The 26,021-nt window shown below is 39.3% G+C and overlaps 1 protein-coding gene across 7 annotated transcripts in view; it reads left to right on the top strand.

Moving 5' to 3' along the window:
• Positions 1-13,940, top strand: part of AHI1 (Abelson helper integration site 1) — a 209,471-nt gene extending 195,531 nt beyond the window's left edge. For 6 of the 7 annotated variants that reach the window (XM_086707930.1, XM_086707929.1, XM_086707931.1 and 3 more), the window contains 2 exons: positions 7,342-7,444; positions 12,536-13,940. In XM_086707930.1, coding sequence (XP_086564056.1) covers positions 7,342-7,444; positions 12,536-12,538 — 106 coding nt within the window. In that variant the 3' untranslated portion in view covers positions 12,539-13,940. The remainder of the gene's footprint in view (positions 1-7,341; positions 7,445-12,535) is intronic. The other variant, XM_086707933.1, reaches the window with a different exon arrangement.
• The last annotated feature ends 12,081 nt before the right edge of the window (positions 13,941-26,021 follow it).

Below are 26,021 nucleotides of genomic sequence, written 5' to 3'. Positions count from 1 at the left end.
TTTAAATTAGCAAAGAAGAAGTCAAAATTTCACTTTTCACAGATGACATGATACTATACATGGAAAACCTGAAAGACTCCACCAAAGATCTGCTAGAACTAACGCATGAATTCAGCAAAGTCACAGGATACAAAATCAGTGTACAGAAATCGGTTGCATTTCTGTACACCAGTAATGAAGCAGCAGAAAGAGAAATCAAGAAATCGATCCCATTTACAATTGCACAAAAAACCATAAAATACCTAGGAGTAACCCTAACCAAAGCTGTAAAAGATCTGTATGCTGAAAACTATAGAAAACTTACAAAGGAAATTGAAGACACAAAGAAATGGAAAAATATTCCATGCTCATGGATTGGAAGAACAAATACTGTCAAAATGTCAGTACTACCCAAAGCAATCTACACATTCAGTGAAATCCGTATCAAAATTGCACCAGCATTCTTCTCAAAGCTGGAACAAACAATCCTAAAATTTATATGGAACCATAAAAGACCCTGAATAGCCAAAGTAATGTTGAAAAAGAAAGCCAAAGCAGGAGGCATCAGAATCCCAGACCGTAGCCTCTACTCCAAAGTTGTAATCATCAAGACAGTATGGTATTAGCACAAAAACAGACACATAGACCAATGGAATAGAATAGAGAACCCAGAATTGGACCCACAAATGTTATGGCCATCTAATCTTTGTCAAAGCAGGCAAGAGTATCCAATAGAAAAAAGACAGTCTCTTTAGCAAATGATGCTGGGAGAACTGGACCGCAACATGCAGAAGAATGAAACTGGACCACTTTCTTACACCATACACGAAAATAAACTCAAAATGGATGAAAGACCTAAATGTGAGACAGGAAACCATCAAAACCTAGAGGAGAATACAGGCAACAACCTCTTTGACCTCTGCCACAGCAATTTCTTGCTTGACACGTCTCTGAAGGCAAGGGAAATAAAAGCAAAAATGAACTATTGGGACCTCATCAAGATAAAAAGCTTCTGCATGGTGAAGGAAACAATCAACAAAACTGAAAGGCAACCAACGGAATGGGAAAAGATATTTGCAAATGAGATATCAGATAAAGGGTTAGTATCCAAAATCTATAAAGAACTTACCAAACTCAACACCTAGAAAACACATAATCCAGTGAAGAAATGGGCAGAAGACATGAATAGACACTTTTCCAAAGAAGACATCCAGATGGCCAACAGACACATGGGAAGATGCTCAACATCACTCATCATCAGGGAAATACAAGTCAAAACCACGTTAAGATACCACCTCACACCAGTCAGAGTGACTAAAATTAACTCAGGAAACAACAGAAGCTGGCGAGGATGTGGAGAAATGGGAACCCTCTTGCACTGTTGGTGGGAATGCAAACTGGTGCAGCTGCTCTGGAAAACAGTGTGGAGGTTCCTCAAAAAATTAAAAATAGAACTACCCTATGACCCAGCAACAGCACTACTAGGCATTTATCCAAAGGATACAGAGTGCTGATTCATAGGGGCACATGTACCCCAATGTTTATAGCAATGCTTTCAACAAAAGCCAAATTATGGAAAGAGCCTAAATGTCCATCAACTGCTGAATGGTTAAAGGACATGTGGTTTATATATACAGTGGAATACTACTTGGCAATGAAAGAGAATGAAATCCTGCCATTTGCAGCAATGTGGATGGAACTGGAGGGTATTATGCTAACTGAAATAAGACAGAGAAAGACGGATATCATGTTTTCACTCATGGAACTTGAGAAACTTAACAGAAACCCATAGGGGAAGGGAAGGGGAAAAAAATAGTTACAGAGAGGGAGGGAGGCAAACCATAAGAGATTCTTAAATACAGAGAACAAACTAAGGGCTGATGGTGCGGGGGTGGGTGAGGGAGAGGGGAAAATGGGCGCTGGGCATTGAGGAGGGCACTTGTTGGGATGAGCACTGGGTGTTGTATAAAAGCGATGAGTCACCCCCAAAACCAAGAGCACACTGTATACATTGTATGTTAGCCAACTTGACAATAAATTATACTAAAAAAAAGAAAAGAAAAAAAGAAAAGACTGAGTATCATGCACTTGTCTACCTGAAATGTTCTTTTATAAATAAATTTGATCACATGGGGTAATAAGTGTTGTTTATGTCTGGGATAGCCTTACTGATTTTCTGTCTATTCTATTAATTATTGAGAGTTGGGTATTGGAAGTCTTCAACTAATATTGTGGGCTTGTTTTTTAATTCTTGTAGCTCTGTTAGGTTTTGTGTCATGTATTTTGAAGCTCTGTATTAGGTGCCCATATGTTTAGGATTGTTATGTTTTTTTGGAGGTAAATGACTTTATTTCTGGTCCTATTCTTTGTTCTGAAATCTACTTCAGTTAATATTAGAAAAGTCACTCCAGCCTTCTCTTAATAGTGTTGGAATGATATATGTGTTTTTATACTTTAAATATAAAAATGCAAATAGGTTGAAAATTAAAGTATGCTTCTTATAGGCAGCATACAGCTGAGTTCATGCTCTTTTTACCCAATATGACCATTTCTGCCTATTAATTAGGATAATTAAGCAAATTTATATTTAATATGATTATTAACATGGAGAAGTTTTAGTCTATTATACTGTTTTTTGTTTTCTATTTGTCTCAATTCTTCTCTCATTTTTCAACTTTTTCAGCTTTCTTTTAAATTATGTTTTATCTATTTTATCTTTCTTTGTTAGCTTATTACCCATAATGCTGTGCTTTCCTCTTTTAGTGATTTTTTTTTTAGGGTTTAGCGCTTTAAAATGGTGTTTTTCCATTTCTTCCTTCCTGACCTTCATGCTTCTGTAGCCACACACTTTATTTATATTAGTTATAACCCCTTCATTATGTTATTAATTTTGTGAACTGTCATCTTTGGAAGAGATTGAATAAGAAAACCTTAATATTTGCCTATTTTGTTTTCATTTTTCAGTATTTTTTAATTCCTTTGTGTAGATCCGTATTTTCACCTGGTACCGTTTTCCTTTACACCCAGAGGACTCCCTTCAACATCTCTTGTAATGTTGGTTAGCTAAAAATGAGTGCCTTTACTTTTCACATGTCTGAAAAGGACTAGTTCATCTTTTATTTTGAAAGCTGTTTTCATTTGGCATACAATTCTGTGTTGAAAGATCGGCACTTTTTTTCTGGCACTTTAAAAATACTGCTCCATTGGAGCCAAACCATAAGCGACTCTTAAAAACTGAGAATAAACTGAGGGTTGATGGTGGGTGGGACGGAGGGGAAAGTGGGTGATGGGCATTGAGGAGGGCACCTGTTGGGATGAGCACTGGGTGTTGTATGGAAAACAATTTGACAATAAATTTCATATCAAAAGAAAAAAAATTCAGCTCCATTGCCTTCTCACCTGGCGGTTTTTTCCAACAGGAAATAGACTCATGCTTCTCTGTGTTCCTCCATACAGAGCATGGTTTCCCCTGTTGGCTACTTGTGAGATTTCTCTCTATCCCTGGTTTTGAGCAATTTGATTATGATGTGCCTTGTAATTTTCTTTACGTTTCTTGTGCTGGAGGTTAGTTGGATCTTTTAGGTTTATGTTTTCATCAAATTTGGAACATTTGGGCCATTTTTTCTTCTTAGTTTTGTTTTTGTTGTTTCCTGCCTCCATCTGTTTCTCTCATCTTTAGGGATTCCAGTTACACATACATTAGGCCACATGAAGGTGTCCCATGCTCCCTGATGCCTTTTTTTTTAGTTGTTTTTTTTTTTTCAATGTGTTTCACCTTTTCTACAGCTGTGGCTTCTATTTAATTTCTATTAATAGTTTCTGTTGCTGCGTCTTCAAGTTATCTGATCTTTTCTCTGCCGTGTCTCATCTGACTTTAATCCCTTCCAGTATATTTCTCACCTCAGGCCTTTTAGTTTTCATCTCTAGAAATTCACAGTGGGTCTTACAGATATCATCCTTGGGTCTACTTAACCTTTTGAGCAAGTGGAATATAGTTATAATAACTGTTTTGATGTTTTTTCTAACATTGTTTTAATGAGAATTCTAACATCTGAGTCAGTTCTAAGTCAGTTTCAGTTTTTTGATCATCATCATGGGTTGTATTTTTCTATTTCTTTGCCCACCACCCAAAACACTTTTATTGGATGCCACACATTGAAATCTTTACCTTTTGGTTACTAGATATTTCTGTATTTCTATAAATATTCTTAAGCTCTGTCCTAGAATATAGTTAAGCTACTTCAGAACAGTTTGATCTTCTCAGGTCTTGCTTTTAAGGTTTGTTAGGGGGGACCAGAGCCATTCATTATTCCTCACTATGGACACAAATCCCTCTGGGTACTCTGTGCAGCCCCTTCTGAGTTGTGAGGTCTTCCAGCCTGGCTGGTAGGCACAGGCACTGTTCTGGCCTCAGGAAATGTCCTCAGATGCATGAGTTCACCAGCTCTTCTGAATACTTGAAGGGAACCCTTTGCAGATGTTCACATTCTGTCACTGTGAAGCTTTCTCCTCTCTGACACTCTGTGAACTCTAGCCATCTCCGTCTCCTCAGGCCCTCAGCTGTCAGGGAGTCCACCAGGACTCATGCAGGCCTCATCTCCCTGTGCCATACCCTGGAAACTCTTAAGGCGGTGAGCTGGGTGACCATAGGGCTCATCTCATTTGTTCTCTGTCTCTTGGGTATCAGTGTCCTTTGTTGCCAGTGATTCATTGTCTTGAAAACTATTGTTTCATATATTTTATCCAGTTTATTGTGGGGTTTTTTGGTGATGGTGGTTTTAGGCAAGCAGTATATCCAGTCCCTGCCTCCCCATCTTGGCTGCAAACAAAAGTCCAGATGTTGTATCCATTTTCAAGGTAATTTTCTGTTACATTGTATATAGATTATGAGAGAAAAAGTGAAGAGGATCACACAGTCTGATTTTCCTACAGTGGTCAGTAAAAGCCAAAGATATAAGATAGTATGTAAGTCCTAAAGACCATATTGAGGCAGGGTGAAAAAAAAGAGAAGGACCTAGAAATCAGGACATTGGGAGCTAAAGTGTGAAAGTGCCTGGGGTACCCTGAGGCCAGGAGATACTCTGTGGCCAGAGCAGAGGTCAAAAACTAGGGCCTGCCAGCAAGATGCAGTCCTAGTATCTTTGGTTGGATCCACTGTGTATGTGTATGTATGTGTGTGTAATTTTCAGTGACTAAATGCAAAAAAAAAAAAAAAATTCACATAAATGCAGACTTTGTACTTCTCTTGAAATTAATCTGATGTTCTGGACCACAGTTCCATGAGCTGAGCTGAGGAAGCGGATTGCCTCTCCTGTGTGGGTCATCCACTCTCCAGTTCGCCAGTTTACTGTATTACCCCTAGCTTGCTTCTCTCATTCACCGCATTACCCATCATAGCCTCCACAGACACCTGAGTTTCTACTTTAATGCCCGAGAATAGGTTCCCTGGAGAGAGATTGCAAAAATTATCAGTGCTTACATACTGGGTCGCTTAAGCAACAAATTTTTTTTCACAGTACTAGAGGCTGGAAGTTCAAAATCAAGGTTGCAGCAGGGTCAATTTTTGGTGAAACCTCTCTTCCCAGCTTGCAGGTGGCCACCTTCTTGCTGTGTCCTTACATGGCCTTTCCTCTATGCATGTGTTGGAAAGAGCTCTGTGGTGTCTCTTCCTCTTCTAATAAGGACTACCAATTCTGGTCTGTAGATTAGAGTCTCACTCTTATGACCTCATTTAATCTTAATTAACCTCCTTAAAGATCCTTGCTTCCATTTTGGAATTAGGACTTCAGCCTGTGATTTTTTTTTTTAATTTTTCTAATGTTTATTTATATTTGAAACAGAGCGTGAGCAGGGGAGGGGCAGAGAGAAAGGAAGACACAGAATCTGAAGTAGGCTTCAGGCTCTGAACTGTCAGCACAGAGCCCAACATGGGGCTCAAACTCACAAACTGTGAGATTATGACCTGAGCCAGAGTTGGACATTTAACCGACTAAGCCACCCAGGCACCCCTTCAGCCTGTGATTTTGAGAGAACATGGTTTAGTTTGTAGTAGTCTCTATTCAATCCTATTTATTTACTTGATTTTGAAATTCTTGCATCTGGATCAAACTCTTCCACCATTCCCAGACATGGTAGAAAGGAGACACTGTCTTCCACTTTTTAAATTTCCCTTTTTTCATTGTTTTTGTATTTTCTTTTCTCCTAACACTATTTACTCTGCACGCATTCACAAAGTATTTGTTTTATATTTTACTCTTACTGTTGAACCGTTTAAAAAGCTGCATTCCACATCCCACAGATCAGAATATCACAGTGTTGGTTTTTTTGCTTGCTTGTTTGTTTGTTTGTTTGTTTGTTTTTTAGTGTAGTTGACACGCAGTGCTTCATTAGTTCCAGGTGTACAACTTAGTGATTCAGGAAGTCTTTTCATTATACTGTGCTTACCACAAGGTAGCTCCCATCTCTCGCCACACAACACTATTATAGTCTCATTGACTGTATTCCCTGTGCTGTACCCTTTATGCTCCCGACTCTTCATTCCATAACTGGAAACCTGGATCTCCCACTCCCCTTCACCATTTTGCCCATCCCCCACTCCCATCCACTCTGTCAACCATCAGTTCTCTGTAGTTGTAGGTCTGATTCAGCTTTTTGTTTGTTTATTCACTTGTTTGGTTTTTTTATATTCCACATGTAAGTGAAATCATCTGTCTTTGTCTGACTTATTTTAATTAGCATAATACCCTCTAGGTCCATCCATGTTGTCACAAATAAAAATACCATGTTCTTTTTTATTGCTGAATAATGTTCCATTGGGTAGATACACCACATCCTCTTTATCCATTCATCTGTCAGTGGACACTTGGGTGGCTTCAATATCTTGGCTATTGTAAATAATGTAAATAAGAGGTATATATCTCTTCAAATTAATGTTTTTGCTTTCTTTGGGTAAATTCCCAGTAGTGGAATTCTTGGATCATATCACAGCTTTCTTATGCATAAATTTCCTTCACCCCTTTCTTTGTCATTAAGGAATCTCATGTTATTTTTACACATACACACATGTTTTTTCCATCTAGTTTGATAAGAAAATATTCTGGCTTTTCCTGGGCATCTAATATTTTTCTAAGAGAAGTTAAATTTATTTTATTCTGTCCCTTCATCATAATAGAGAAGGAACCCTACCAGCTAAAGATTCATGTCTCTACATTATTTTGAGCATCTCCCTAATGTGTTTCTCTCAGATCTATCCATTGATCTCCCCTTTCTGTTCCCACTGCTACTACCCTAGATCAGAGCTTCATGTGGGCTATGGCAGCAGTCTTCTTACGGGCTCCTGTTTCTCATCTTTCCCTCCCGTAGTTCTGAAGTGGGCAAAGCGCAGAGCCGTGAGGACCGAGGGCACACAATGGATATGCAGGGGAAGAAGACTGACCAAACCAGTCAAAAGGTCACCCTAATAGAGGTAAGAGGAAAACCAGGAGAAAGTTGTAGCATGGAGTCAGCAGGGAAAGATTTAGGGAAGGCCTGGTCCGCCATTCCAAATGCCAAATAAGTCATGGAGATGAAAAGTACAGGATAGGAAATAGAGTCCATAATATTGTGATACCATTTTTGGTAACAGGTGGCGACTACACTTACGATCATTGAATAACGGACAGCGTTGTTGAATCAATGTGTTGTACACCTGAAACTAATACAATATTTTATGTTAATTATACTGCTATTAAAAATAAATAAACATTGGGGCGCCTGGGTGGCGCAGTCGGTTAAGCGTCCGACTTCAGCCAGGTCACGATCTCGCGGTCCGTGAGTTTGAGCCCCGCGTCGGGCTCTGGGCTGATGGCTCAGAGCCTGGAGCCTGTTTCCGATTCTGTGTCTCCCTCTCTCTCTGCCCCTCCCCCGTTCATGCTCTGTCTCTCTCTGTCCCAAAAATAAATAAACGTTGAAAAAATAAATAAATAAATAAATAAACAAACAAACAAACAAACAAACACTGACGAATGCCAAAGGGAGGAGAAGTAAAATAAGGACTTAAAAGTGCCCTTTCAGGATTTCCTGTCAAGGGGCCATTTATGACCTCCAAGAAGATAGTTTTGATGAGAGTCCTTGAATCAGACCGTCTCCAGTGCAGAGGGAAAAAATAATCAGAAGAGACTGCTTTTCCAAGAAGCTGTACTTCAAAGGAAAGAAAAGGCTGGGCAATAACCAGTAGAAAACACGGGATTTAGAGATCTTTGTACAGAGGGGAATGAGGAGAAGAGTTACAAACTGAAAGGAAAGAGCCCCAGGGGAGGAGCCATTCAAGATAAAGGACAGGTGAATAATCCCTGGAGACCAGAGGAAATACACAGATTAGAATTTGAAACAAGGCAGGGTCACTTTTGTACTGAGATAGGCCAGTGAGACAAGTGTGTTTGAATGATGGTGTTTTCTTGTGGGGGATGGAATGTAGGAAGGTCAGGAAGACCTTTCTGAAGAAGAGGCCTCTGTTTTCTCGGTTAGGCAGTGGTGACATTTGTCTGCTAAACGTGAAATGTGTCCACTTTTGTGAAGTTGTCACTTAAAGGAAACCAGATTCAGAATTTTCATAAGTGTTTTTAGATTTTAATTATAAAAAACTTAAATCTCCTTATACCAAAAGCATATAGATGAGTAGTTATACAATCATGGGTTAAGAAATGACTTTTTATCCTTGATAACAGAATCAGAAAACATTTTAAAACAAATTTTAATAATAAGAACTTCAAAATGATTTAAAGCAAAATCTAGAAACATATAATAACCCAGGATGAGGAAGAACTTCACAAGATATGTGACAGGTAAAGAATTAATACCCTTAATATATTTTTAAAAAACTCTTAAAAATCAACAAAGAAGGGGCGCCTGGGTGGCGCAGTCGGTTAAGCGTCCGACTTCAGCCAGGTCACGATCTCGCGGTCCGTGAGTTCGAGCCCCGCGTCAGGCTCTGGGCTGATGGCTCAGAGCCTGGAGCCTGTTTCCGATTCTGTGTCTCCCTCTCTCTCTGCCCCTCCCCCGTTCATGCTCTGTCTCTCTCTGTCCCAAAAATAAATAAACGTTGAAAAAAAAAAAATTTAAAAAAAAAAATCAACAAAGAAAAGAAAAATTGGCAAAGGGCCTTCAGAGGACATTCTTAAAGAAAATGAATATATGAAAAGTGTCTACCTTCCAGTGATCAAATAACAAAAATTAGTAAATGATACAGTATTTTTCCCCTCACAAAATGGCAACAAGTTTCAAACTTATAAAACCGATGGGGGCACTGAGTTTCCTCATACACTGCTGGTAATTGTATAAGATTCATCCATTCCCTGTGGGGGATAGCTTGGTGATACTTCTTTTTTTTTTTTAAACTTGTCAAACTGTTCATGTCCTTTGATTTGACAGTTTTAGTTCTAGGAATCTATTATAGGAAAATGGTCAAGTATACATGGGCAGAATCAGTTAAAAGGCTGTTCCTTCAAGCAGTGTTTTAAAAATAGGAAGAAAGAATTAAATTTCTATGAATATAGAGTTGATTAAATTACAAAACATTTCTATAAGGGAATACCATGTGATACTATTTGTTACATTATTGAAGTATTTTCATAGACATGGAAAGATGTTTAAGTAGAAGAAAGACGGTTATGAAGTAGTTTGTATACAACATACTCAGTTGACTCTTGAACAACGCAGGGGTTAGGAGCACCAGTCCCTGCTTTATGCAGTCAAAATCCGTGTATAACTTTGGTTCCCCCAAACAATAACAGCCTACTGTTGACCAGAATACTGATAACATAAATAGTCACTTAACACATATTTTGTATGTTATATGTATCACATAGTGTTCTCTTACAATAAAGTAAGCTGGGGAAACAAAAACGTTACTAAGAAAATCATACAGAAGAGAAAATACATTTATATTACTGTACTAATCAATATCGTAAGTTCACATCGTGTTTACAAGATGAATCATCTGTCTGTACCTACATCATTATTGTCTTATATGATATAAAACACTGTAGGTGTCATATGTATTACTAACACTGACATCAAAAATGAAAAGGTAATGTAAAAATCCATATTTATTTAAACGTATAACATTCATGCATTGATAAGAGATGCAGCAATATGATTACTTTATGGTAGCCTAGTGTAATCATTGTAATTGCTTCACAGTCACCTGGCCTATACAGTAATGAATGAATTGTTATGGCCTACAGTACTGTAGTTCTCTTCCTTATACCAATTGGAAACACTGTTACATTTTTTAAAAAACAACTCGTGTGATGAAAGGCTGATACGCAGTTTCTCTTATTAGGAGAGAGAGAGAAGCATGCTGTACTGTAATATAATTGTTTGAAAACAAAGTTTTAAACAGGAATAAAACTAACACATTATTAATTTTATTACATAGCACTGCCTATATAGTCTGTCCACTTCCATACAAGTGTTGCACATAATGTTCTACACAGTGAATACTTAAGCGATGATGATGATGATGACGACGACGACAGTTAATTAGATTTTCACACAGGGACGCCTGGGTGGCTCAGTCAGTTAAGCGTCTGACTTCGGCTTAGGTCATGATCTCGCAGTTTGTGAGTTCGAGCCCTGCTTCGGGCTCTGTGCTGACAACTCGGGATGAAGAACGCTTGAGTTTGGAACCATATTACCTGGCTTCATGTCCTGTTTGGATACTTTTGCTGTACATGACTTTAGGCAAGCTTCTTTCGCTCTTTGTTCTTCAGTTTTCTCATCTGTAAGTAGGGATAATACCTACCTCAAGGATTATTATGAGGAATAAGTGAGTTAAGATGCATTGCACCCCACTTAGCCTGGTTCACTTCTCTTAAAGATGTTATCTACACGGCCTGCTTCACTGTGTCTCTGGAGGGCTCCCTCTCCAGAGGGTCCTCTGGCTTCTCTGTTTACTTCTCATAGTGCCATCTCCACCTGATGAATGTCACTTGCACTACATCCTCTGCACGTGCAGGATGCAGCCCACTCACTTCCAGCTGCTCTTCTCTCCCTTCCCTTTTCTGTTTTTCTTCTTTGTTTTTGTTACCACTTTTATAAACTCCTCCTCTGACTCTGTTTCGCCTCGTTATCCTTCTAAGATCCTTTTACCTTCCTCATGGCCCCTTGCAGATGTTTATAGGGTTTCTCAGGCCCTGGTGCCCAGCATCCATTGGAGCCTTCACTACTTTCTTTTCCATTTTTATTGGGCCCTGGGCCCTAATTTGGGACAAGTTTTGTGTGCTTCCCATGTATACACACAGGGACAGAATGAATGACACCCTTTTCTGGCCCCGAGTGAGATTGTACCTTGGCACACCACCTCTGTACCCTTTAACGCTCTACTTCAGTTGCTTTCGTGAGCCTCACTTGGAACATTTTTGGACTTGTACATTTGATGCCACCTTATCTGTGCTAGCTCTGCTGAACAGATTTGAAGTCCGGAAACGGACTGACAGAGGATTTTCTTTCCCCTCGTGTATAAATGTCTTTCATCAAAAAAAGATAGCAAAAAAGATAGTTTAACTATTTATTTAAGATTGAGCCTGCCCCTAAAAGCACAGATGTTGCCTAAGCCTCCTGTGCTACCAGGGAAGGGGCTTAGGAAATGGTTACCCTGCCCTTTCGTGCCACGATGCCCTAGCCTCTACTTTTCCCAGGAGCGCTTGGTAGAATTGATTGCCACCTTAGCCACATTGCCATCACTCTCAGGCGGCATCTGCCTTCTGAGAGCAATCAAGCATGAAGCCCTTTCTGTTCAGAGGAAGGACAGCAACGTGTTTATCTACTTTCAGATACTCACCACTGGCACATGAATAATTGCAGTAAAGGGTGTCCGGTTCAACACGACTAGCTTATCTCCCCCTAGTTTTTGTGTCCTTCGTGCATGTTCTTTAAGAAGGTCCTTGTTTCATCCACGTATTGATTCTTGATTTTCATTAGTGACATAATTTGATTTATTTCAAAGCTGCATCTAAATGCATAATTAACCATCACTACCTTTGTTAAAAATGACCCACACCATTTTTTGGTTTTATGCAAAAAATGTAATAGTTAACCCACTTTGTGAAAATAGACATAATCATTGACTAAATGAAAAAATGCTATTTAATAAGATGGTCTATATCCTTCCCATTTACTAACCTTGGAGCATCATCCATGACATTTTTTCCTCCAATGAATGAAGAGCTTTCCGAATTCTGATTGCCTGCTCTTAATTTCTGGAAGTTACTCCAGGTTTGGAGTGCTTAGGGTCTGTATTTGAGAAGTGTATTTCTTTTTCACTTGTCAGTGCTGGAGCAGGCCTTACGCAACCACTAACGGTGCCAAAAGTGTTAACAGTGTGTTCAAGAAGCACATTAGGAGATAGGTGATTAGTACTTTGGTCTTTCTTGGGTGTGTGTGTGTGTGTGTGTGTGTGTGTGTGTTACGCCATGTGCTTATTACCCACGTTGTTGCCAGGGCACACTGAGATTTGGTTGTGGCCAAAAGACATTGTCTAAGTTCATTTAGTACATTTTGTGTACTTTTCTCCTAGTAAAGAGTTGAAGAATGAAGAGACAACCAAATACACAGAAATGAAATGACGAATTAAACCAAACGGAATTTCTCTTCAGAGTGAAGAACTTCCAGATACTAAGGAAGAAAGTAAGGCCCCACTACTCCTTGTCCTTATGAAAGAATCTAGAAAAATCAGAAGCGAGGTAGGAGTAGAAAAATAAATGGGGCCTTTTGACCTTAATTATTTTAAACCATTGTGATTGTTGTTGATCCGAGTATTGGTCCTTATGTGTATTAGTTATTGCATCAGAATTACATTACCACCGTTGGAAAACCAATAAAGAAAAAAACATAATTGCCACTCAGCCGAGATGAAGGAAAAGTGTTTGCACTGTCAGGATGTCCATTAAGCAGTCATTTAATATTCTTACATCTGTATTGTGATTGTATGTGTGATGTTCTGTTCAGAATATGAAATACATGCTTTTGAAATTTAACTTTATTTAAGAGGGAAGCAGCTTCAGAATGTGTATTCAAAATGGTCCCAGTAAGAAAGACATTAAAAGGGAACAAATTTGTTAGTTTTGAATGAATCATATATGTAACTTGATACATACAAACTAAAAATGGCTTTTGGCAGCAGTGTTTCAAATTACTTTTTAAAAAGAGCACTTCATATTTAAGCATGTAAGTAATTTGTAGACTTAACATTGTTTAATATTTATTTTAGTCTTAACATTTATTCTTAAATTATTACATTGCATTATTTATTTCTTGAGTTCCAGAACAATGGTATCATTACCATGTGACTATATATATATATATATATATATATATATATATATATATATATTTTGTGTGTATGTGACTATATATTTTAAAGTGTGATGTTAGAAAAGTTCATTTCTTTGGGTTTTTTTTCTTGACTCTTCTCCTTTCTCAACTATGTGATTATAAGTCTGTCAATAAATATGTAATCCCACACAGGTCAAAACTAATAAAACCCAGAAAACTTATTTACCAAATTAGACAATTGATTCCATTAAAGTAAGAAGTGAGAAAAACAGTGTTGAGCATTGAGGTGTAAATTTTGCCCAGATGTATACCCAATATAAAATATCTTCTAGTAAAAATGTATGTGGCTCTTATCCCTGCACATGTTGTTGAGGCATGAAAATTGGTAAACATTCCCCTGCTGTGTAGAACTTAAAAGGGGGGAGCATTTTTGAAGGTGGTGAGTGGCATCAATGCCAGCCAAAGCCCTCAGCGATCAGCACAGAAGTCTGTTCGGGTGGCACAGAGCCCCCAGTGTCCTGAGTGCACACATCTGTGCCTTCACGTACAGCCCGGCCCAAGCAGCTTGAGTCACCCTTGTAGAAGCTTGTTCTTTATGTCTTGTGAATGCACTTGATAATTAAAAAATAAAAATACGCATCTCTGCAGTTTCAGCGCATTGTTTTGAGATGCGTACTGATTCTCTGATTTCAGTTTTAATCACAAAGAATTTCAACAAGTTGCAGAAAGATTTTAAATCAAGACAGATGAAATATGTCAAGGGAGCTAAACATCTGCTGAGATCTCAATGTTCATATGAAAAATAAAGGGTTATTTTTATATCGCAACTACTGAAGACAAAAATAACAATTGAGGCAAAACCAGGAAAAGTTGGTTTTACTCAAAGCCCAGTCCTTCTCTCTTTTGTCCTGTTGACAAATGAGACTCCAGTTATGTCCACAAATAGATTAATAAAACATCTTTACCATTCTCTCAAACATGAGATGGGGTGGGGGCGATCATAAAAGTGCCCTCCAAATAGAAGTCCAAATTATAGTCAAGTAAAGGAATCGGACACAATCTATTTGAAGATTCTAATACTGCACATTTTCTTAGTAACAAATGAGTTTTCTTTGTTTATCTTCATTCTGAAATCATTGAATTGTGTCCCATTTTATGAAGTCTCTTTTCTCCAAACAAGTAACATTTTGACACTATCTTTCTCTAGATCTAAATAATATTTTTAAGCCATTCTTACAAATTTATTTCCCAATTGATTCTACTCTATCTTGAACATTAAACTTTCTTCAGTATCAAAACTATATAGTGGATAAGATTTGCAAAGCTAGTACAACAATCAAGTTTTTAAAGGTTTAAGACATGAAATATTTTACACCATGATGCAAATAAATGTTTAAAATGCACATTTTAAATGAAATCAGTGTTTTTAAGTGACTGATACTTGGTACTTTTATTTTTTTATTTTTTTTTTTTTTTTCAACGTTTTATTTATTTTTTTGGGACAGAGAGAGACAGAGCATGAACGGGGGAGGGGCAGAGAGAGAGGGAGACACAGAATCGGAAACAGGCTCCAGGCTCTGAGCCACCAGCCCAGAGCCCGACGCGGGGCTCGAACTCACGGACCGCGAGATCGTGACCTGGCTGAAGTCGGACGCTCAACCGACTGCGCCACCCAGGCGCCCCTACTTGGTACTTTTAAAACCTTATGTAAGGCTTCTTTCCAGAAAAGCAAATACTTGACCTTCATTTTAGTTTTAAGTTACAGGGAAGTTTTATTGCAAAAAGACGTTTTCACTTTAGGAAGCTCGACAAGAGTATATCTGGGAAATAATTTACCATTTCATAGCTTTATATGACATGTCACTTTAATTGTATATTTAATTCACAAATATTTTTGAGAGTTAGAGTTCTAGGACCTTTAAATTCAAGACCTTCAACTTGTTTTTTACGGATTTTATTTTTAAACAATCTCTACATCCAACATGGGGCTCCAACTTACAACTCCAAGGTCAAGAGTCACATGCTCTACCGACTGAGCCAGCCAGGTGCCCCAAGACTTTACACTTTTACATGTATTTAAATGATTTCCATCGAAGAGCCGTATCTGTTAAGTAAATTATGAGAACATTTTTCAACAGTCTGACTTTTTTAAGCTATGTATTTGTTGATTTCTGCTTCATTGAACTCAGGAACAGAAAATATTCCCCAAATCTTCACCTTATGTATATGATCTCATTTACTCTTCACATCAAACCTATGAGGTAGGTAGACTATTACCTGCCCTACAAATAAGGAAACCAAGATTTTGAAGGTTAAGTAATTTGTCCAAGTGCACGTGACCAGTGACGTCACCACAAGTTGTAAATGGAGATTGCCAGACTCTACTGGGAGGTCTCTGAAGGGCTGGATCTCAGTTGCTGTATAGAGTAAATGCCAGTAAATGCTTATTGTTGGAGACTCCAGCACAAGCTAGAAGAAAGAAGCAGTTTGGATATACCCACAACCACACTCAGACTAGAAGCATCTAATATGTCTTTAATGCAACAGACACCCAAAAAAAAAAAAAATGAAGTATGTCTGAGTTAACAAAAAATTTTTGAGCTGATAACTTTGTTTATCCCATAATTATTTTGATAAATCTTTACTCCATACTATAATTCTTATATTTTCTTAAGAAAGATTCTGTGGAATCAAACTAATACATGTACAGTAAGATATTATTCAAGAAACAGAAAGGCTCCATTCCAGTCATATAAAAGATAATAAAAACATCAAGAGTCACGTCAATCAAAAGGCTCTGTTGACTGGAGAACTCAATCTATGGATGGACCCAATTATCTGCAGGAGAATTGATGTCAGCATCATTTAGGGTTAACAATGGACCAACTAGGCAGAAGCAGACAGCTACTCTCTGTAGAGACCCAGAAAGCAGACTTCGTAATGAGGCGCTTCATTCATCATACCCTTCTGCTCCAATTATTAAAGTGAATAGGAAATACTTTAAGTTAAGGCGGGAACTGGATAGCATAAAAACATTTGTTTTGTAAACACAAAGAATGCTTTTTTTCTAATGATCTTCTTCAAATCTACATCAAGCATATGTTCTCAGCACACTGTTTTCTAAAGTTGCTCTTCTGACACCTGAAACTCATTCTGATTATGGACGAATTATTTTTGTTATCTCAACGAGGGAGGCTAAGACTGCTAAGAATCTACAATTTTAATTCCTGTTTTCAATCTAAAAAGTGGAGGGAGGGTCATAAGTGCATATATAACCACAATACACGTCCCATCTCTGTCACCGATGTCAAAATGGCCCAAATATATACACTGCAGTGTCATTTCTACAAGTATTGAGTGAACAATCTAATTTAACTCCTTCCAGTTCAGTTTTCCTTCATTCATCATTTGATCCTTGTCAAGAATTGTGAAAGAATATGGTGGAAGAAAATGTAGGAATGGTTTGCTTGTACAGTGTTTATATAAGTAAACTTCTGTATTGTCAATCATTTAAAATCGCTTCGAATAGAATGGAAATGATTTGCTCAGTTGAAGATGAGGAAAAGATAAACTACAAAAGGAGAAAAGAGCAAGAAGGTGAGGAAAATAACTGCTGCCAGAGCAAAAACGAACTGAAGCTTGAGAAAAGCAGTCATGAGACAAAAGGAAGGTTCCCTGGAGAAAAGTGTGGTAGCTTCAGTTCAGTTTTTAAAGTGTTTTCAACTGACAATCAGTAGTTGATTTTTTTTCTATTAAATTTGCTCACAGGGCCATTTTATATAAATGCCCCATGTAATTTTTTCTGAGCTGCAGTTCTTCAATTTAAAGTAAATGGAAGGTTTGGTTAAGCATAGTAATGTTTTTAACCATCCCTGCCTGTTCTGCTGAAGTTAATGTTCAGAAGTATCCGCAGATGCTACTTTTAGCAACTAAATATTTCCATGGTGGTAAAGAAATGTCAGTAAAATCTATGTACTTTAAGAACATCAAATTCTTATTATACTTATCATGTGTGCAGGCAGAGTACATCATAAACTCGTCTATAGCAGCTGTAAATTTCTGAGGATTTATCTAACCACAAATACATTGAAATGGGGAAATGGGGCTATATTAAACCATGCAAGATGCTGCTGGAGCTTTGCCATTTCTGCAACATCCTGTAATTAATTTATCATGACAGGTCTGGCAAACTGAAACATCCAATACACTTGCGACAGACTGTTATACCATAGTTGTTGGAGATCCTGCAGCCACATAAAGTGAAGGTAGATTTTTCTTTCAAATATGAATATAGTACTATTGTATTCAGGATGCCCTATAGCCAAGGACAGACTTGTCAATTTTGAATTTCAAAATAGAAGAACATCTAGAATATAGAACAGATCCTGGGCTGAGATAATGAGTTTAGTCTGTTCTCTGCATTTTGTGGTCTTTTTCCTGAAGATGAATGGCCCTGGGTAGGAGACTGTACAGTCTGGTCAGCCCTTCCCGTGCATGGGTGCCTGCTGCTGGTTATGATGGGTTTCTCTCCTGGGAGGTTTGAAGGTCCCTTCCCTCTTGGTGGTCTCTGGGACGCATCCTCTTCCTGAAAAGAAGACACAAGACCACTTCTTCCATCTGGGTGTCCTCCTTTTCTGAAAGCCACAATCCCGCCATTTTGTAAACTTAGAGCACGGATAAATTCAGACATTATTCCTGCTCCAATCCCCCCTCCAATCCAGAGAAAGAAAATAATGTAATAATGGTTTTGTGGGGGCTTTTGCCAAAATAGATTTTCCTATAAAACAGTGAGTTCTGGGATTGCCTGGCTGGCTCAATCAGAGCATGTGACTCTTGATCTCAGGGTCGTGAGTTCAAGCCCCCCATTGGGTGTAGAGTTTACTTTTTAAAAAGGTAATAAAAATTATATATAAAATCTTTTAAAAAGCACCGAGTTGTTTGGCAGTTCCTATCAGTGTGAAAGAACGATCTGTCTTTACTTGATGTGTCATTTGATAAAGGTGTTATAGTGGTTGATGTTAAGAGTGGGTCTTAGTAAATAAGGCTCCTCCTGACTGGAGGAGTAGAGAGACACCACGTCTAAAAAATAAATCTACATTGATCCCATGTCCACAACCTTCCTCGTCCATGTTTTTTACAAGGTCAGAGTTCCTCCGATCACAAACAAGAGGTCCCAAGGAGGTCTTCCTTGAATCTGGAAATCTCAGAGGTGATAGGTCCCGGGTGGTAGAAGGTAAAATGGAAGCTGCTCAAGGGAAACAGGTGAGAAGCCAGGCAAAGGTAGTGGTTCCAGCCCAGTCACCAAACATTATGCTCCTTGTATTTTCTCTACTTCTTGCCTTTCTCTTGGTCCTTACTACTGAAAATGGATCCTATCTCAGAGGACCTGAGAAGTTTGTTGCTTGGGCTTAAGTTTAAAAACAACAACAAACCATGCATTCCCCCAAACAGAATAATCTGACGGAAGGTGAACAAGAGGGAATGTAGGAAAGCTTTTGCACCCTTCTGCCCCCCCCCCAACCCCTGAAAAGCTCCCTTCAGAGCTCTACTATGTAAAATTTTGGAAATGGGATGGACAGTATGTTTGTGTCCAAAAAATAAAACAAAGACCCTTCTTTTACACACCCCTGTTAGGTAACTTGTCCAGAATCAAAGAAACCAAGGGCAGTACCCTGCCTTCTGCTGATTCCCCTCCTCCTACTGCTGCCTACTTGGTAACATTCTTACTTCACTTAAAGCTGAATGACTAAATCCTAATTCTGAAAGTGCCCTAAATCTTCTCAACCTCATCCGCAGCTGAAAGTGACCATCCCATGTAGAGCATGGTCTACATTCAGATAACTTTCCCTTAAAACTAGGTTATTACAGTGATGAATTAGAATGAGTGAGAGTTGGAAATAGGTAAGAGTGGAGAAGTGACATTTTTATGCATGTATGAGAAGAGAGGTTTTGTGTGTGTGTGTGTGTGTGTGTGTGTTTTCTATCTTGACAACTGGATACAGAGAAGAACTAATTCTGTTTATATATATCAAAAGCTGGATGGGACGCCTGGGTGGCTTAATCAGTTGAGCATGTGACTCTTGATTTCAAATCAGGTTGTGATCCCAGGATTGTGGGATCAAGTCCCTGCATCAGGCTCCACACTGCTTGAGATTCTCACTACCCCTCTCTCTTTGCCTCTCTCCCCAGCTCGCGCTCACTCACTCACTCTCTAAAATAAAATTTTAAAAAATTAAAAAGCTGGGATTATTAACTACCTTCCTAAATATATTTTTATAACTCAGGATCATCAATAGTTTTAACGCTTTTAATATTTTTTTAAAAGTGTGTGTGTGTGTGTGCGCACACACACACACACACACATTCAGTTATTCGACAGCACGTGATTGAATGTCTGGTTGTCAAGCATTGGACAGGAGCTGGATGGACAGTTGAACCAGGAGCCTCAACTCTTCTCTGTGTCTCACCTTGAAAATGTCATGTGTTTATTGCTGTTGTCACCCTACAGTGGTTTTCAGAGGACCTCCACAAACATCACCGAATTTGAGCCTCATTGTGTAACAACCTTCATTACACAGAAAAGGCAGGACTCTTCCATTTTTCACACCAATTACAAGGGAGGTAAATGACTTGCCCAACAACTGTTGATGAGAGTCCAGCTCTCCTTCTTCCAATGTTGTGTTCTTTCCAACTAGGAAAACTCCTCACTGACATCTGAAATATGTGGAAATAAATTATGTGGAAAGCCAGGAAATGTTTTCTATAGAAGAGGCACCTATAAACTAATAAGACTCATTTAGATGTGTCTTTTGGAACTGAATGATCTCCTTCTCAAGTCAGCTGTAAGATGTTTGTTTTTGCTGCCATCCAGTACTTATATATTTTAAATGCAAGCACTTAAAAATGAAGTTATAGGGGTGCCCGGGTGGATCAGTCAGTTAGGCATCTGGCTCTTGGTTTCAGCTCAGGTCATGGTCTCATGGTTCGGGAGTTCAGGGCCTGCAGTGGCTCTGCCCTGATAGCTGACAGTGTGGAGCCTGCTTGGGATTCTCTCTACCTCTCTCTGCTCCTCCCATGCTCGCTCTCGCTCTCTCTGTCTCTCTCAACATAAACATTTAAAAAATGAAGTTATAACAGTCCAAAACATGTAAAATACTTTTTAATTGTGTTTTATAGTCAAAAGAGGAGGAAAATGTACAGAAAATGCCAGGGTCCTTTTCCAAAACCTTTTCATAAACTAAGTAAAACAGAATCATTTCATGCATTGGACTTATAAGCCAAATGCTTATTGTTCAAGTTACCAAATACACTTTCTGTTAAAAGACAGTAACTCCCCCATTTGATCTAGAACTTCATTAGATCAACTGAGCAACTTGGAGGCACCACAGAGTATTTTTATAAAATGCAAACCTGGCATGTCACACCCTGCTCAAAACTCCACTGGTGTCCCCATCCACTGTCACTAAATCCATTCAGCTTTTCCTGTTTGCTTAGAATAATTCCTATAAATCAAGTCCTGTGCTCTGATCACAGCAAACCCAAAGGAAAGTCAGTGACTTCCAAAGTTGACAGCAAAAGTAAGAAATGGTTGGTATTCAAAAGACCAAGCAGCTGAGGACAGCAAAGACCTCCATGACCTGTCCCCTGCTGCCTCATCCCGTTTTGTGATTCACATGGATGTCCTCTGTTCGCATTACGGCAAGACCCCAGTACTTCCCACAAAGCATGATTGCTGTTTCAAGCCCCTGGGTTGTGCTGTCAACCTGAAAACACTCTTCCACACCATGCCTTTGCTAAATATTGCCCTTCCGGTTTCATCTCAAATGTATGCACTAAGATCCCTTTCCCAATTACTAACAATGGGTTAGTGACCTCCTCACTGTGCTCTCATAGCGTCCTAAAAATAATGTCTACCAAGGGACTTAACAGCCGACATCGAAACTGACAGTCTATCGATCAAGGTATTATTTAACATTAATATGTAATCTATTGGTCAATGTATTCTCTCCTATTTCTTGTGTGACTGAGATAATTCTTACAAATCTGTGCTTACGCTCAATATCACAGGATGTCTCCAAGTGGAATATAATCTTTGTAATAATTCTAAATACCCAGCGGGGATAGGGAATTTATGGAAGGAATCTATGAAAATGTCATTAGTCTTTCTGTAATAGCTTTCTGTGGTCATAGCAGCGTTTCATCTTTTCTCCTTCTCTCTTTGCTTTCTCACACTCTCCCCTTTTCTTCTTCCCTGCCTAACATCAGCCAGTAGCATTCACTGAATTCAACATTAAACATTAAAACCATGACTGATCACATCTAAGTCTGCCTCCAAAGCCAGGGAATCCAAGATGGAGGACCTGTCCAGAAGGTGAGTTCTACTCAAGCCACATGTGCATTCTGAGCAACACTGTATTTACATAAAAACACAATCTTAAAATGTGGATGGGACCCCTCCCTTTTTTTGTCTTTAATTTTTCTTACTGAGGCAAAGTATACAGAAGATTAAAACTGGTTTGCATAATATTTTGCATTCCCATTCATCTGAGGGGGAAAAAAACTACAAAAGTCTTCTAAAATTTGTGTATCTGAACCTGTTGCCTGTGAATCCAATGCCTCGATCACTCTTTTCTTAAAATTTCAGTAGTTTTCTGAGAGAAATGATTCCTAAACTCATAGACCAAAGTCCACACTATGATTGTTGCTGAGTCTGAGCAACTCCTCGTAAGAACTCATGGCTTCATGTTATCTATTTTCATGCCTATAAGTGAATCCAGTCATTTTCATCACCCATGTTTTTATCATCTAAAAAAAAAAAATCCTGAAAGCTTCACAAAGTCTTTGTTCAACAAGTAAGCCCAGTATCCAGCCCGGCAGTGTTTACCTAAAAAGTCTCAGGAGCTGCATGGAGACCCTGAGGCACAGGTGCACAAGTCAAATGCAGACCTGGCTGACTGGGGCAGGGGGCTGGGGCGCCACATCCTTTGGCATGGGTCCAGCTAAGGCAGGTCTGCTTATGGTCATGACACTGTGCACTCAGATTTCTAGGTGACTGATGTTAAAGATGCTGTTGAACACCTTTAACTTTTAGTCTTGATGTGCTTTTAACTTTTGATCTTCTAATTCTCCTTAGGATTAGTGTAACTGCTCCTGAGTATAAACAAGAGTCTGGTCAGCTTCTTGAGAATGTGAGCCATTGTAGGTAACCTCGCTGTGACACTCGCTCTGTCTACACAGCCAGGGAAATGTGATTTTGACATTTATCCTATTAAATAAATTACTCATCAGCACTACTGGATTATTTCACTGAAAAATTTAACCATTTTAGTAGGCTGTAGCCACTAATTTCACAAAATAATTGTCATTATTCCTATTCACTCTGTCCTATGCACAATCATAATTTAGCAGGAAAAGGAAAAGTTTATTATAATTATTCACTATTACAGACTAATTTTAACTATAGTTACCATTTGTTGAGCACAGGCTCGGCACAGGATTCCTTGTATGCATTATCTCAATTCAAAAAAATAAACTTAAAAGGTGGATATTATTACTCCCATTTAAAACAGAACAAAAACCCTACAGCTCAGAAAGGTAAAGCTGTGTATCTCAGATCACACAGCTTGTAAACTAGGGTATAAGGATTAGATAAGAAAGTTAAACATTTAATAATTTCCAAATTTCTAATGCCTTTTGCAGAACAATCTTCAACAAAATGGGTTGGTCAACAAGAGTCTCGGTGTTGCATATTGCCCTGGAAATACGTCAACTTTTAGCATTTAAGTAAAATGCTGTATTTCCAAATTCCATATGCTACAGACATTATCCTAGTCCAAAAGGAATGACTGATAAAAGACTACCACCAATACATTTCACACCCTTGTGGGAATTGTGTCTTTTGGTGAAAGAAGAGGTTTGTGTATGATATCCCTTCTCGATGCATCCCCTCTCCAGTCTCCCTTCACTATCCTAGGGAGCCACGGATGGCCCATTCCGTTCTCATGGTCCCTGGGACGTCTCTGTCACGCAGCACTCTCACTGTACGTGTGAACTTGCTGTCTGAGTGTAGCATGAACTATCTTTTCATCAGTGATTCCAGGGCTTTACCTCAGGGCCAGGCACATAGTAGACACATTCAGTACTGAGCAAGGCAGATCACAGGTCCAAAGTCTTATTTTCTATACATCAGTAATTTGAGGACAAATTGTAGGTAGGGATATTACCATATCATAGAAAATATGCAGCACTGTCACACCATTACAAATTCCTGTGGATTTTTCTATTTCCTTTAGCAAATGTATTTATTTTCCCTTTCCTCCTCTCTACTCCCCTCTCTCTACCTCCCCCTTCTTTCTCTCTCTCCCTCTTTCTCCCTCTCTCTCCTTCTCTCTCTCTCTCTCTCTCCCCCCCCCCTTCTCTAGGACGCAGCTCACAGCAATGTCTTTTTAAACGCTTACATTCTCTTTATTTACAGTCAAAATTGTTTGCAATACTCCACACCTTCTGGCTTCCAGCTGGTACTTGTATTCAGGTGCAAACAAAAGCAAGACAAACACATATTGCATCTGTACCTTGAACCAGCCTCCATTCCAGGTGGTTGAAAGGACTCCCCGGGGCACCTGAAAATTCAGGTGGGGTGTCAGCAGTGTTTCAAGTCCAGCCCGCCTGTAATTCCCCTTTCGTCTTTGCTTCGGGGCAGTAAAGAGCTGGGTGCCCAGAACTGATCGCTCGGGTTCTGTCAGGTGTGCAGCAGCGAGGGGCAGGCTGATTTCCCGAAATACGTTCAGCCTTGGCTTCACCGAGGTCACAGCCAGAGGACTTCATGTGTCTAACACCGGTTCCCAAAGGGTATTTTCCTTCGGGACTGAAAGGGAAAATCCAACTTCCTATGGTTTTTCTCGTGAACTGCGCCATGGACAATCCATGGGGCCAGCCCTTTGGGAACCAGGGCACTCATCCACTCTCGGCCAGGTTGGGGGTGCCTGCTCGTTGGGTTCCGATTCTCCCTGCCACTCGCTGCTCATGGTTAGTTACCCTGTAGCCCCCATGGATCTCAGGGCGCGTCAACACTTCCATTACAACTTTCTGGCCACGAGTTCGTAACATTAGCACCAATAATCACCTGGCAGGAAGAAAAAGATGCGGATGGCATAGTTAACAAGAAGGTAACGTGTGCAAGTAGTTATGTATTAGCTAATTATTTTCTGACTAAGAGAACCAGACATACCGTGGCAACATTTTTTCTAACCCCACAGCTTTAAAAGTTTCCTAAGTGGAAAATGGATGTGAATCAGAAAGGAGGGTCAGTGAACTACCTACAGTGTGAAGTGGGCTTAAAAAAGAAAGCTGTCCACTTTGGGTGTTTTAGTTGAGTTCCTTTCTGCCAAGAAATGAAGAAACTCCATAACACCTTACACAACACTTCCCGTTTTCTTAATTCTTCTAAAATTCTTTTATTTAAAGTTCAGTTTTAAAAATTGGCAAATCAAATAAGAAGGAAGTCCGTTTCCTTATGGCACAGCTTAATAAGAGACCCAGGATAAAGACTTGGGCTCTTCATTCCCAGCACGATGGGGGGGGAAACTTTACAAGATTTATGCAAAACTTCAAAGGAAGCCCCTCCCTACACACCCCTCCCCCTTGCGTGGGTGTTTCCTTCATCCCACTACCACCAGTGTTGGTTTTTATGTGAGCATAATTGTGCTTTTGTCTCAGAGTTGGCTCACCTCACCACACTCCAGCCTGAGATCCCCTGGCCCAAAGCCCAGGGTGGGGCTTTGCCCTCAGAACTGTAAATAATGGTAATTACCTTTACAAACTTAAAAAAAAAAAAAAAAATCATTTTCCCAAGGCCAAGAATATCCAAAGTCTAGAGCATTCTATATAACCCCTGGTTCGAAAATCTGTTAGAATGAGTATGGTGATTAAAGAGTATCTCCCTCATGGAGAGACCAAAACCACAAGAAAATCCTGGGCGCTCAGCTGCCCCATGGGTCGATCCGGGCCTGTGAGTTTTCTGCTTCCACTCTCGTGGTGACATAAGTCCAAATACAAGGGGTAAATATTGAAGCAGAATTTAGGATTTGTTCTCACCGCTCCCACAGAAGATTTTGTGAATTGGGCTGAAGGAAAAACCTATTCCAGACGCCTGCTAGAAACTCCCAGGGAGAAGAGTTTTGCCGCCGAACTCCAGACCGTGTTATTTCTGAGACATTACTTCCTACAGTATCTCTGTCTGGTTGACAGCACCTATTGTTCTGATTAAGTTGACATACATCCAAGCTTTTGCCTCATTAGATTATCACCATGGTGCTGAGGCTGTAATTTCTGCATAATCTTGGTATTTTATTTCATGCACAATCACTAGCAGCTGCTATCCATGTTTAAGATCAAAACAATTATTGGAAATTCAAAATTTTACAATTCAATAGCTTTTGGCCACATGACCATACCAAGACTCATACAAAAGTTTTGATATATGAATGAGGGAGATTGGTTTCCAGGCCACAGAGTTCCTTTGATTATTTTACTTCCAGATTAACTGGTTTGAGTGTGGAGACCTGAACATCTGGACAGATGCCCTGAACCTAGCATGGACTCATTTCCAAGCCCATGTCAAGGCCAAAGACCCAGACTAGGAAGCCTCTTGGGCATGTGTGACAGCTGGAAATTTGCTAAGACTCTTGAAGTGTCAGAGTTATCTGCATGTCATTTTTTCCATTCAGAAG

This window comes from Puma concolor, chromosome B2 (genome assembly GCF_028749965.1).
Source record: "Puma concolor isolate L17-30 chromosome B2, mPumCon1.1.hap2, whole genome shotgun sequence".
Lineage (NCBI taxonomy): Eukaryota > Metazoa > Chordata > Mammalia > Carnivora > Felidae > Puma > Puma concolor.
The sequence above is the reverse complement of the archived record's forward strand: the minus strand, read 5'-3'. Positions and strand labels throughout refer to the sequence as shown.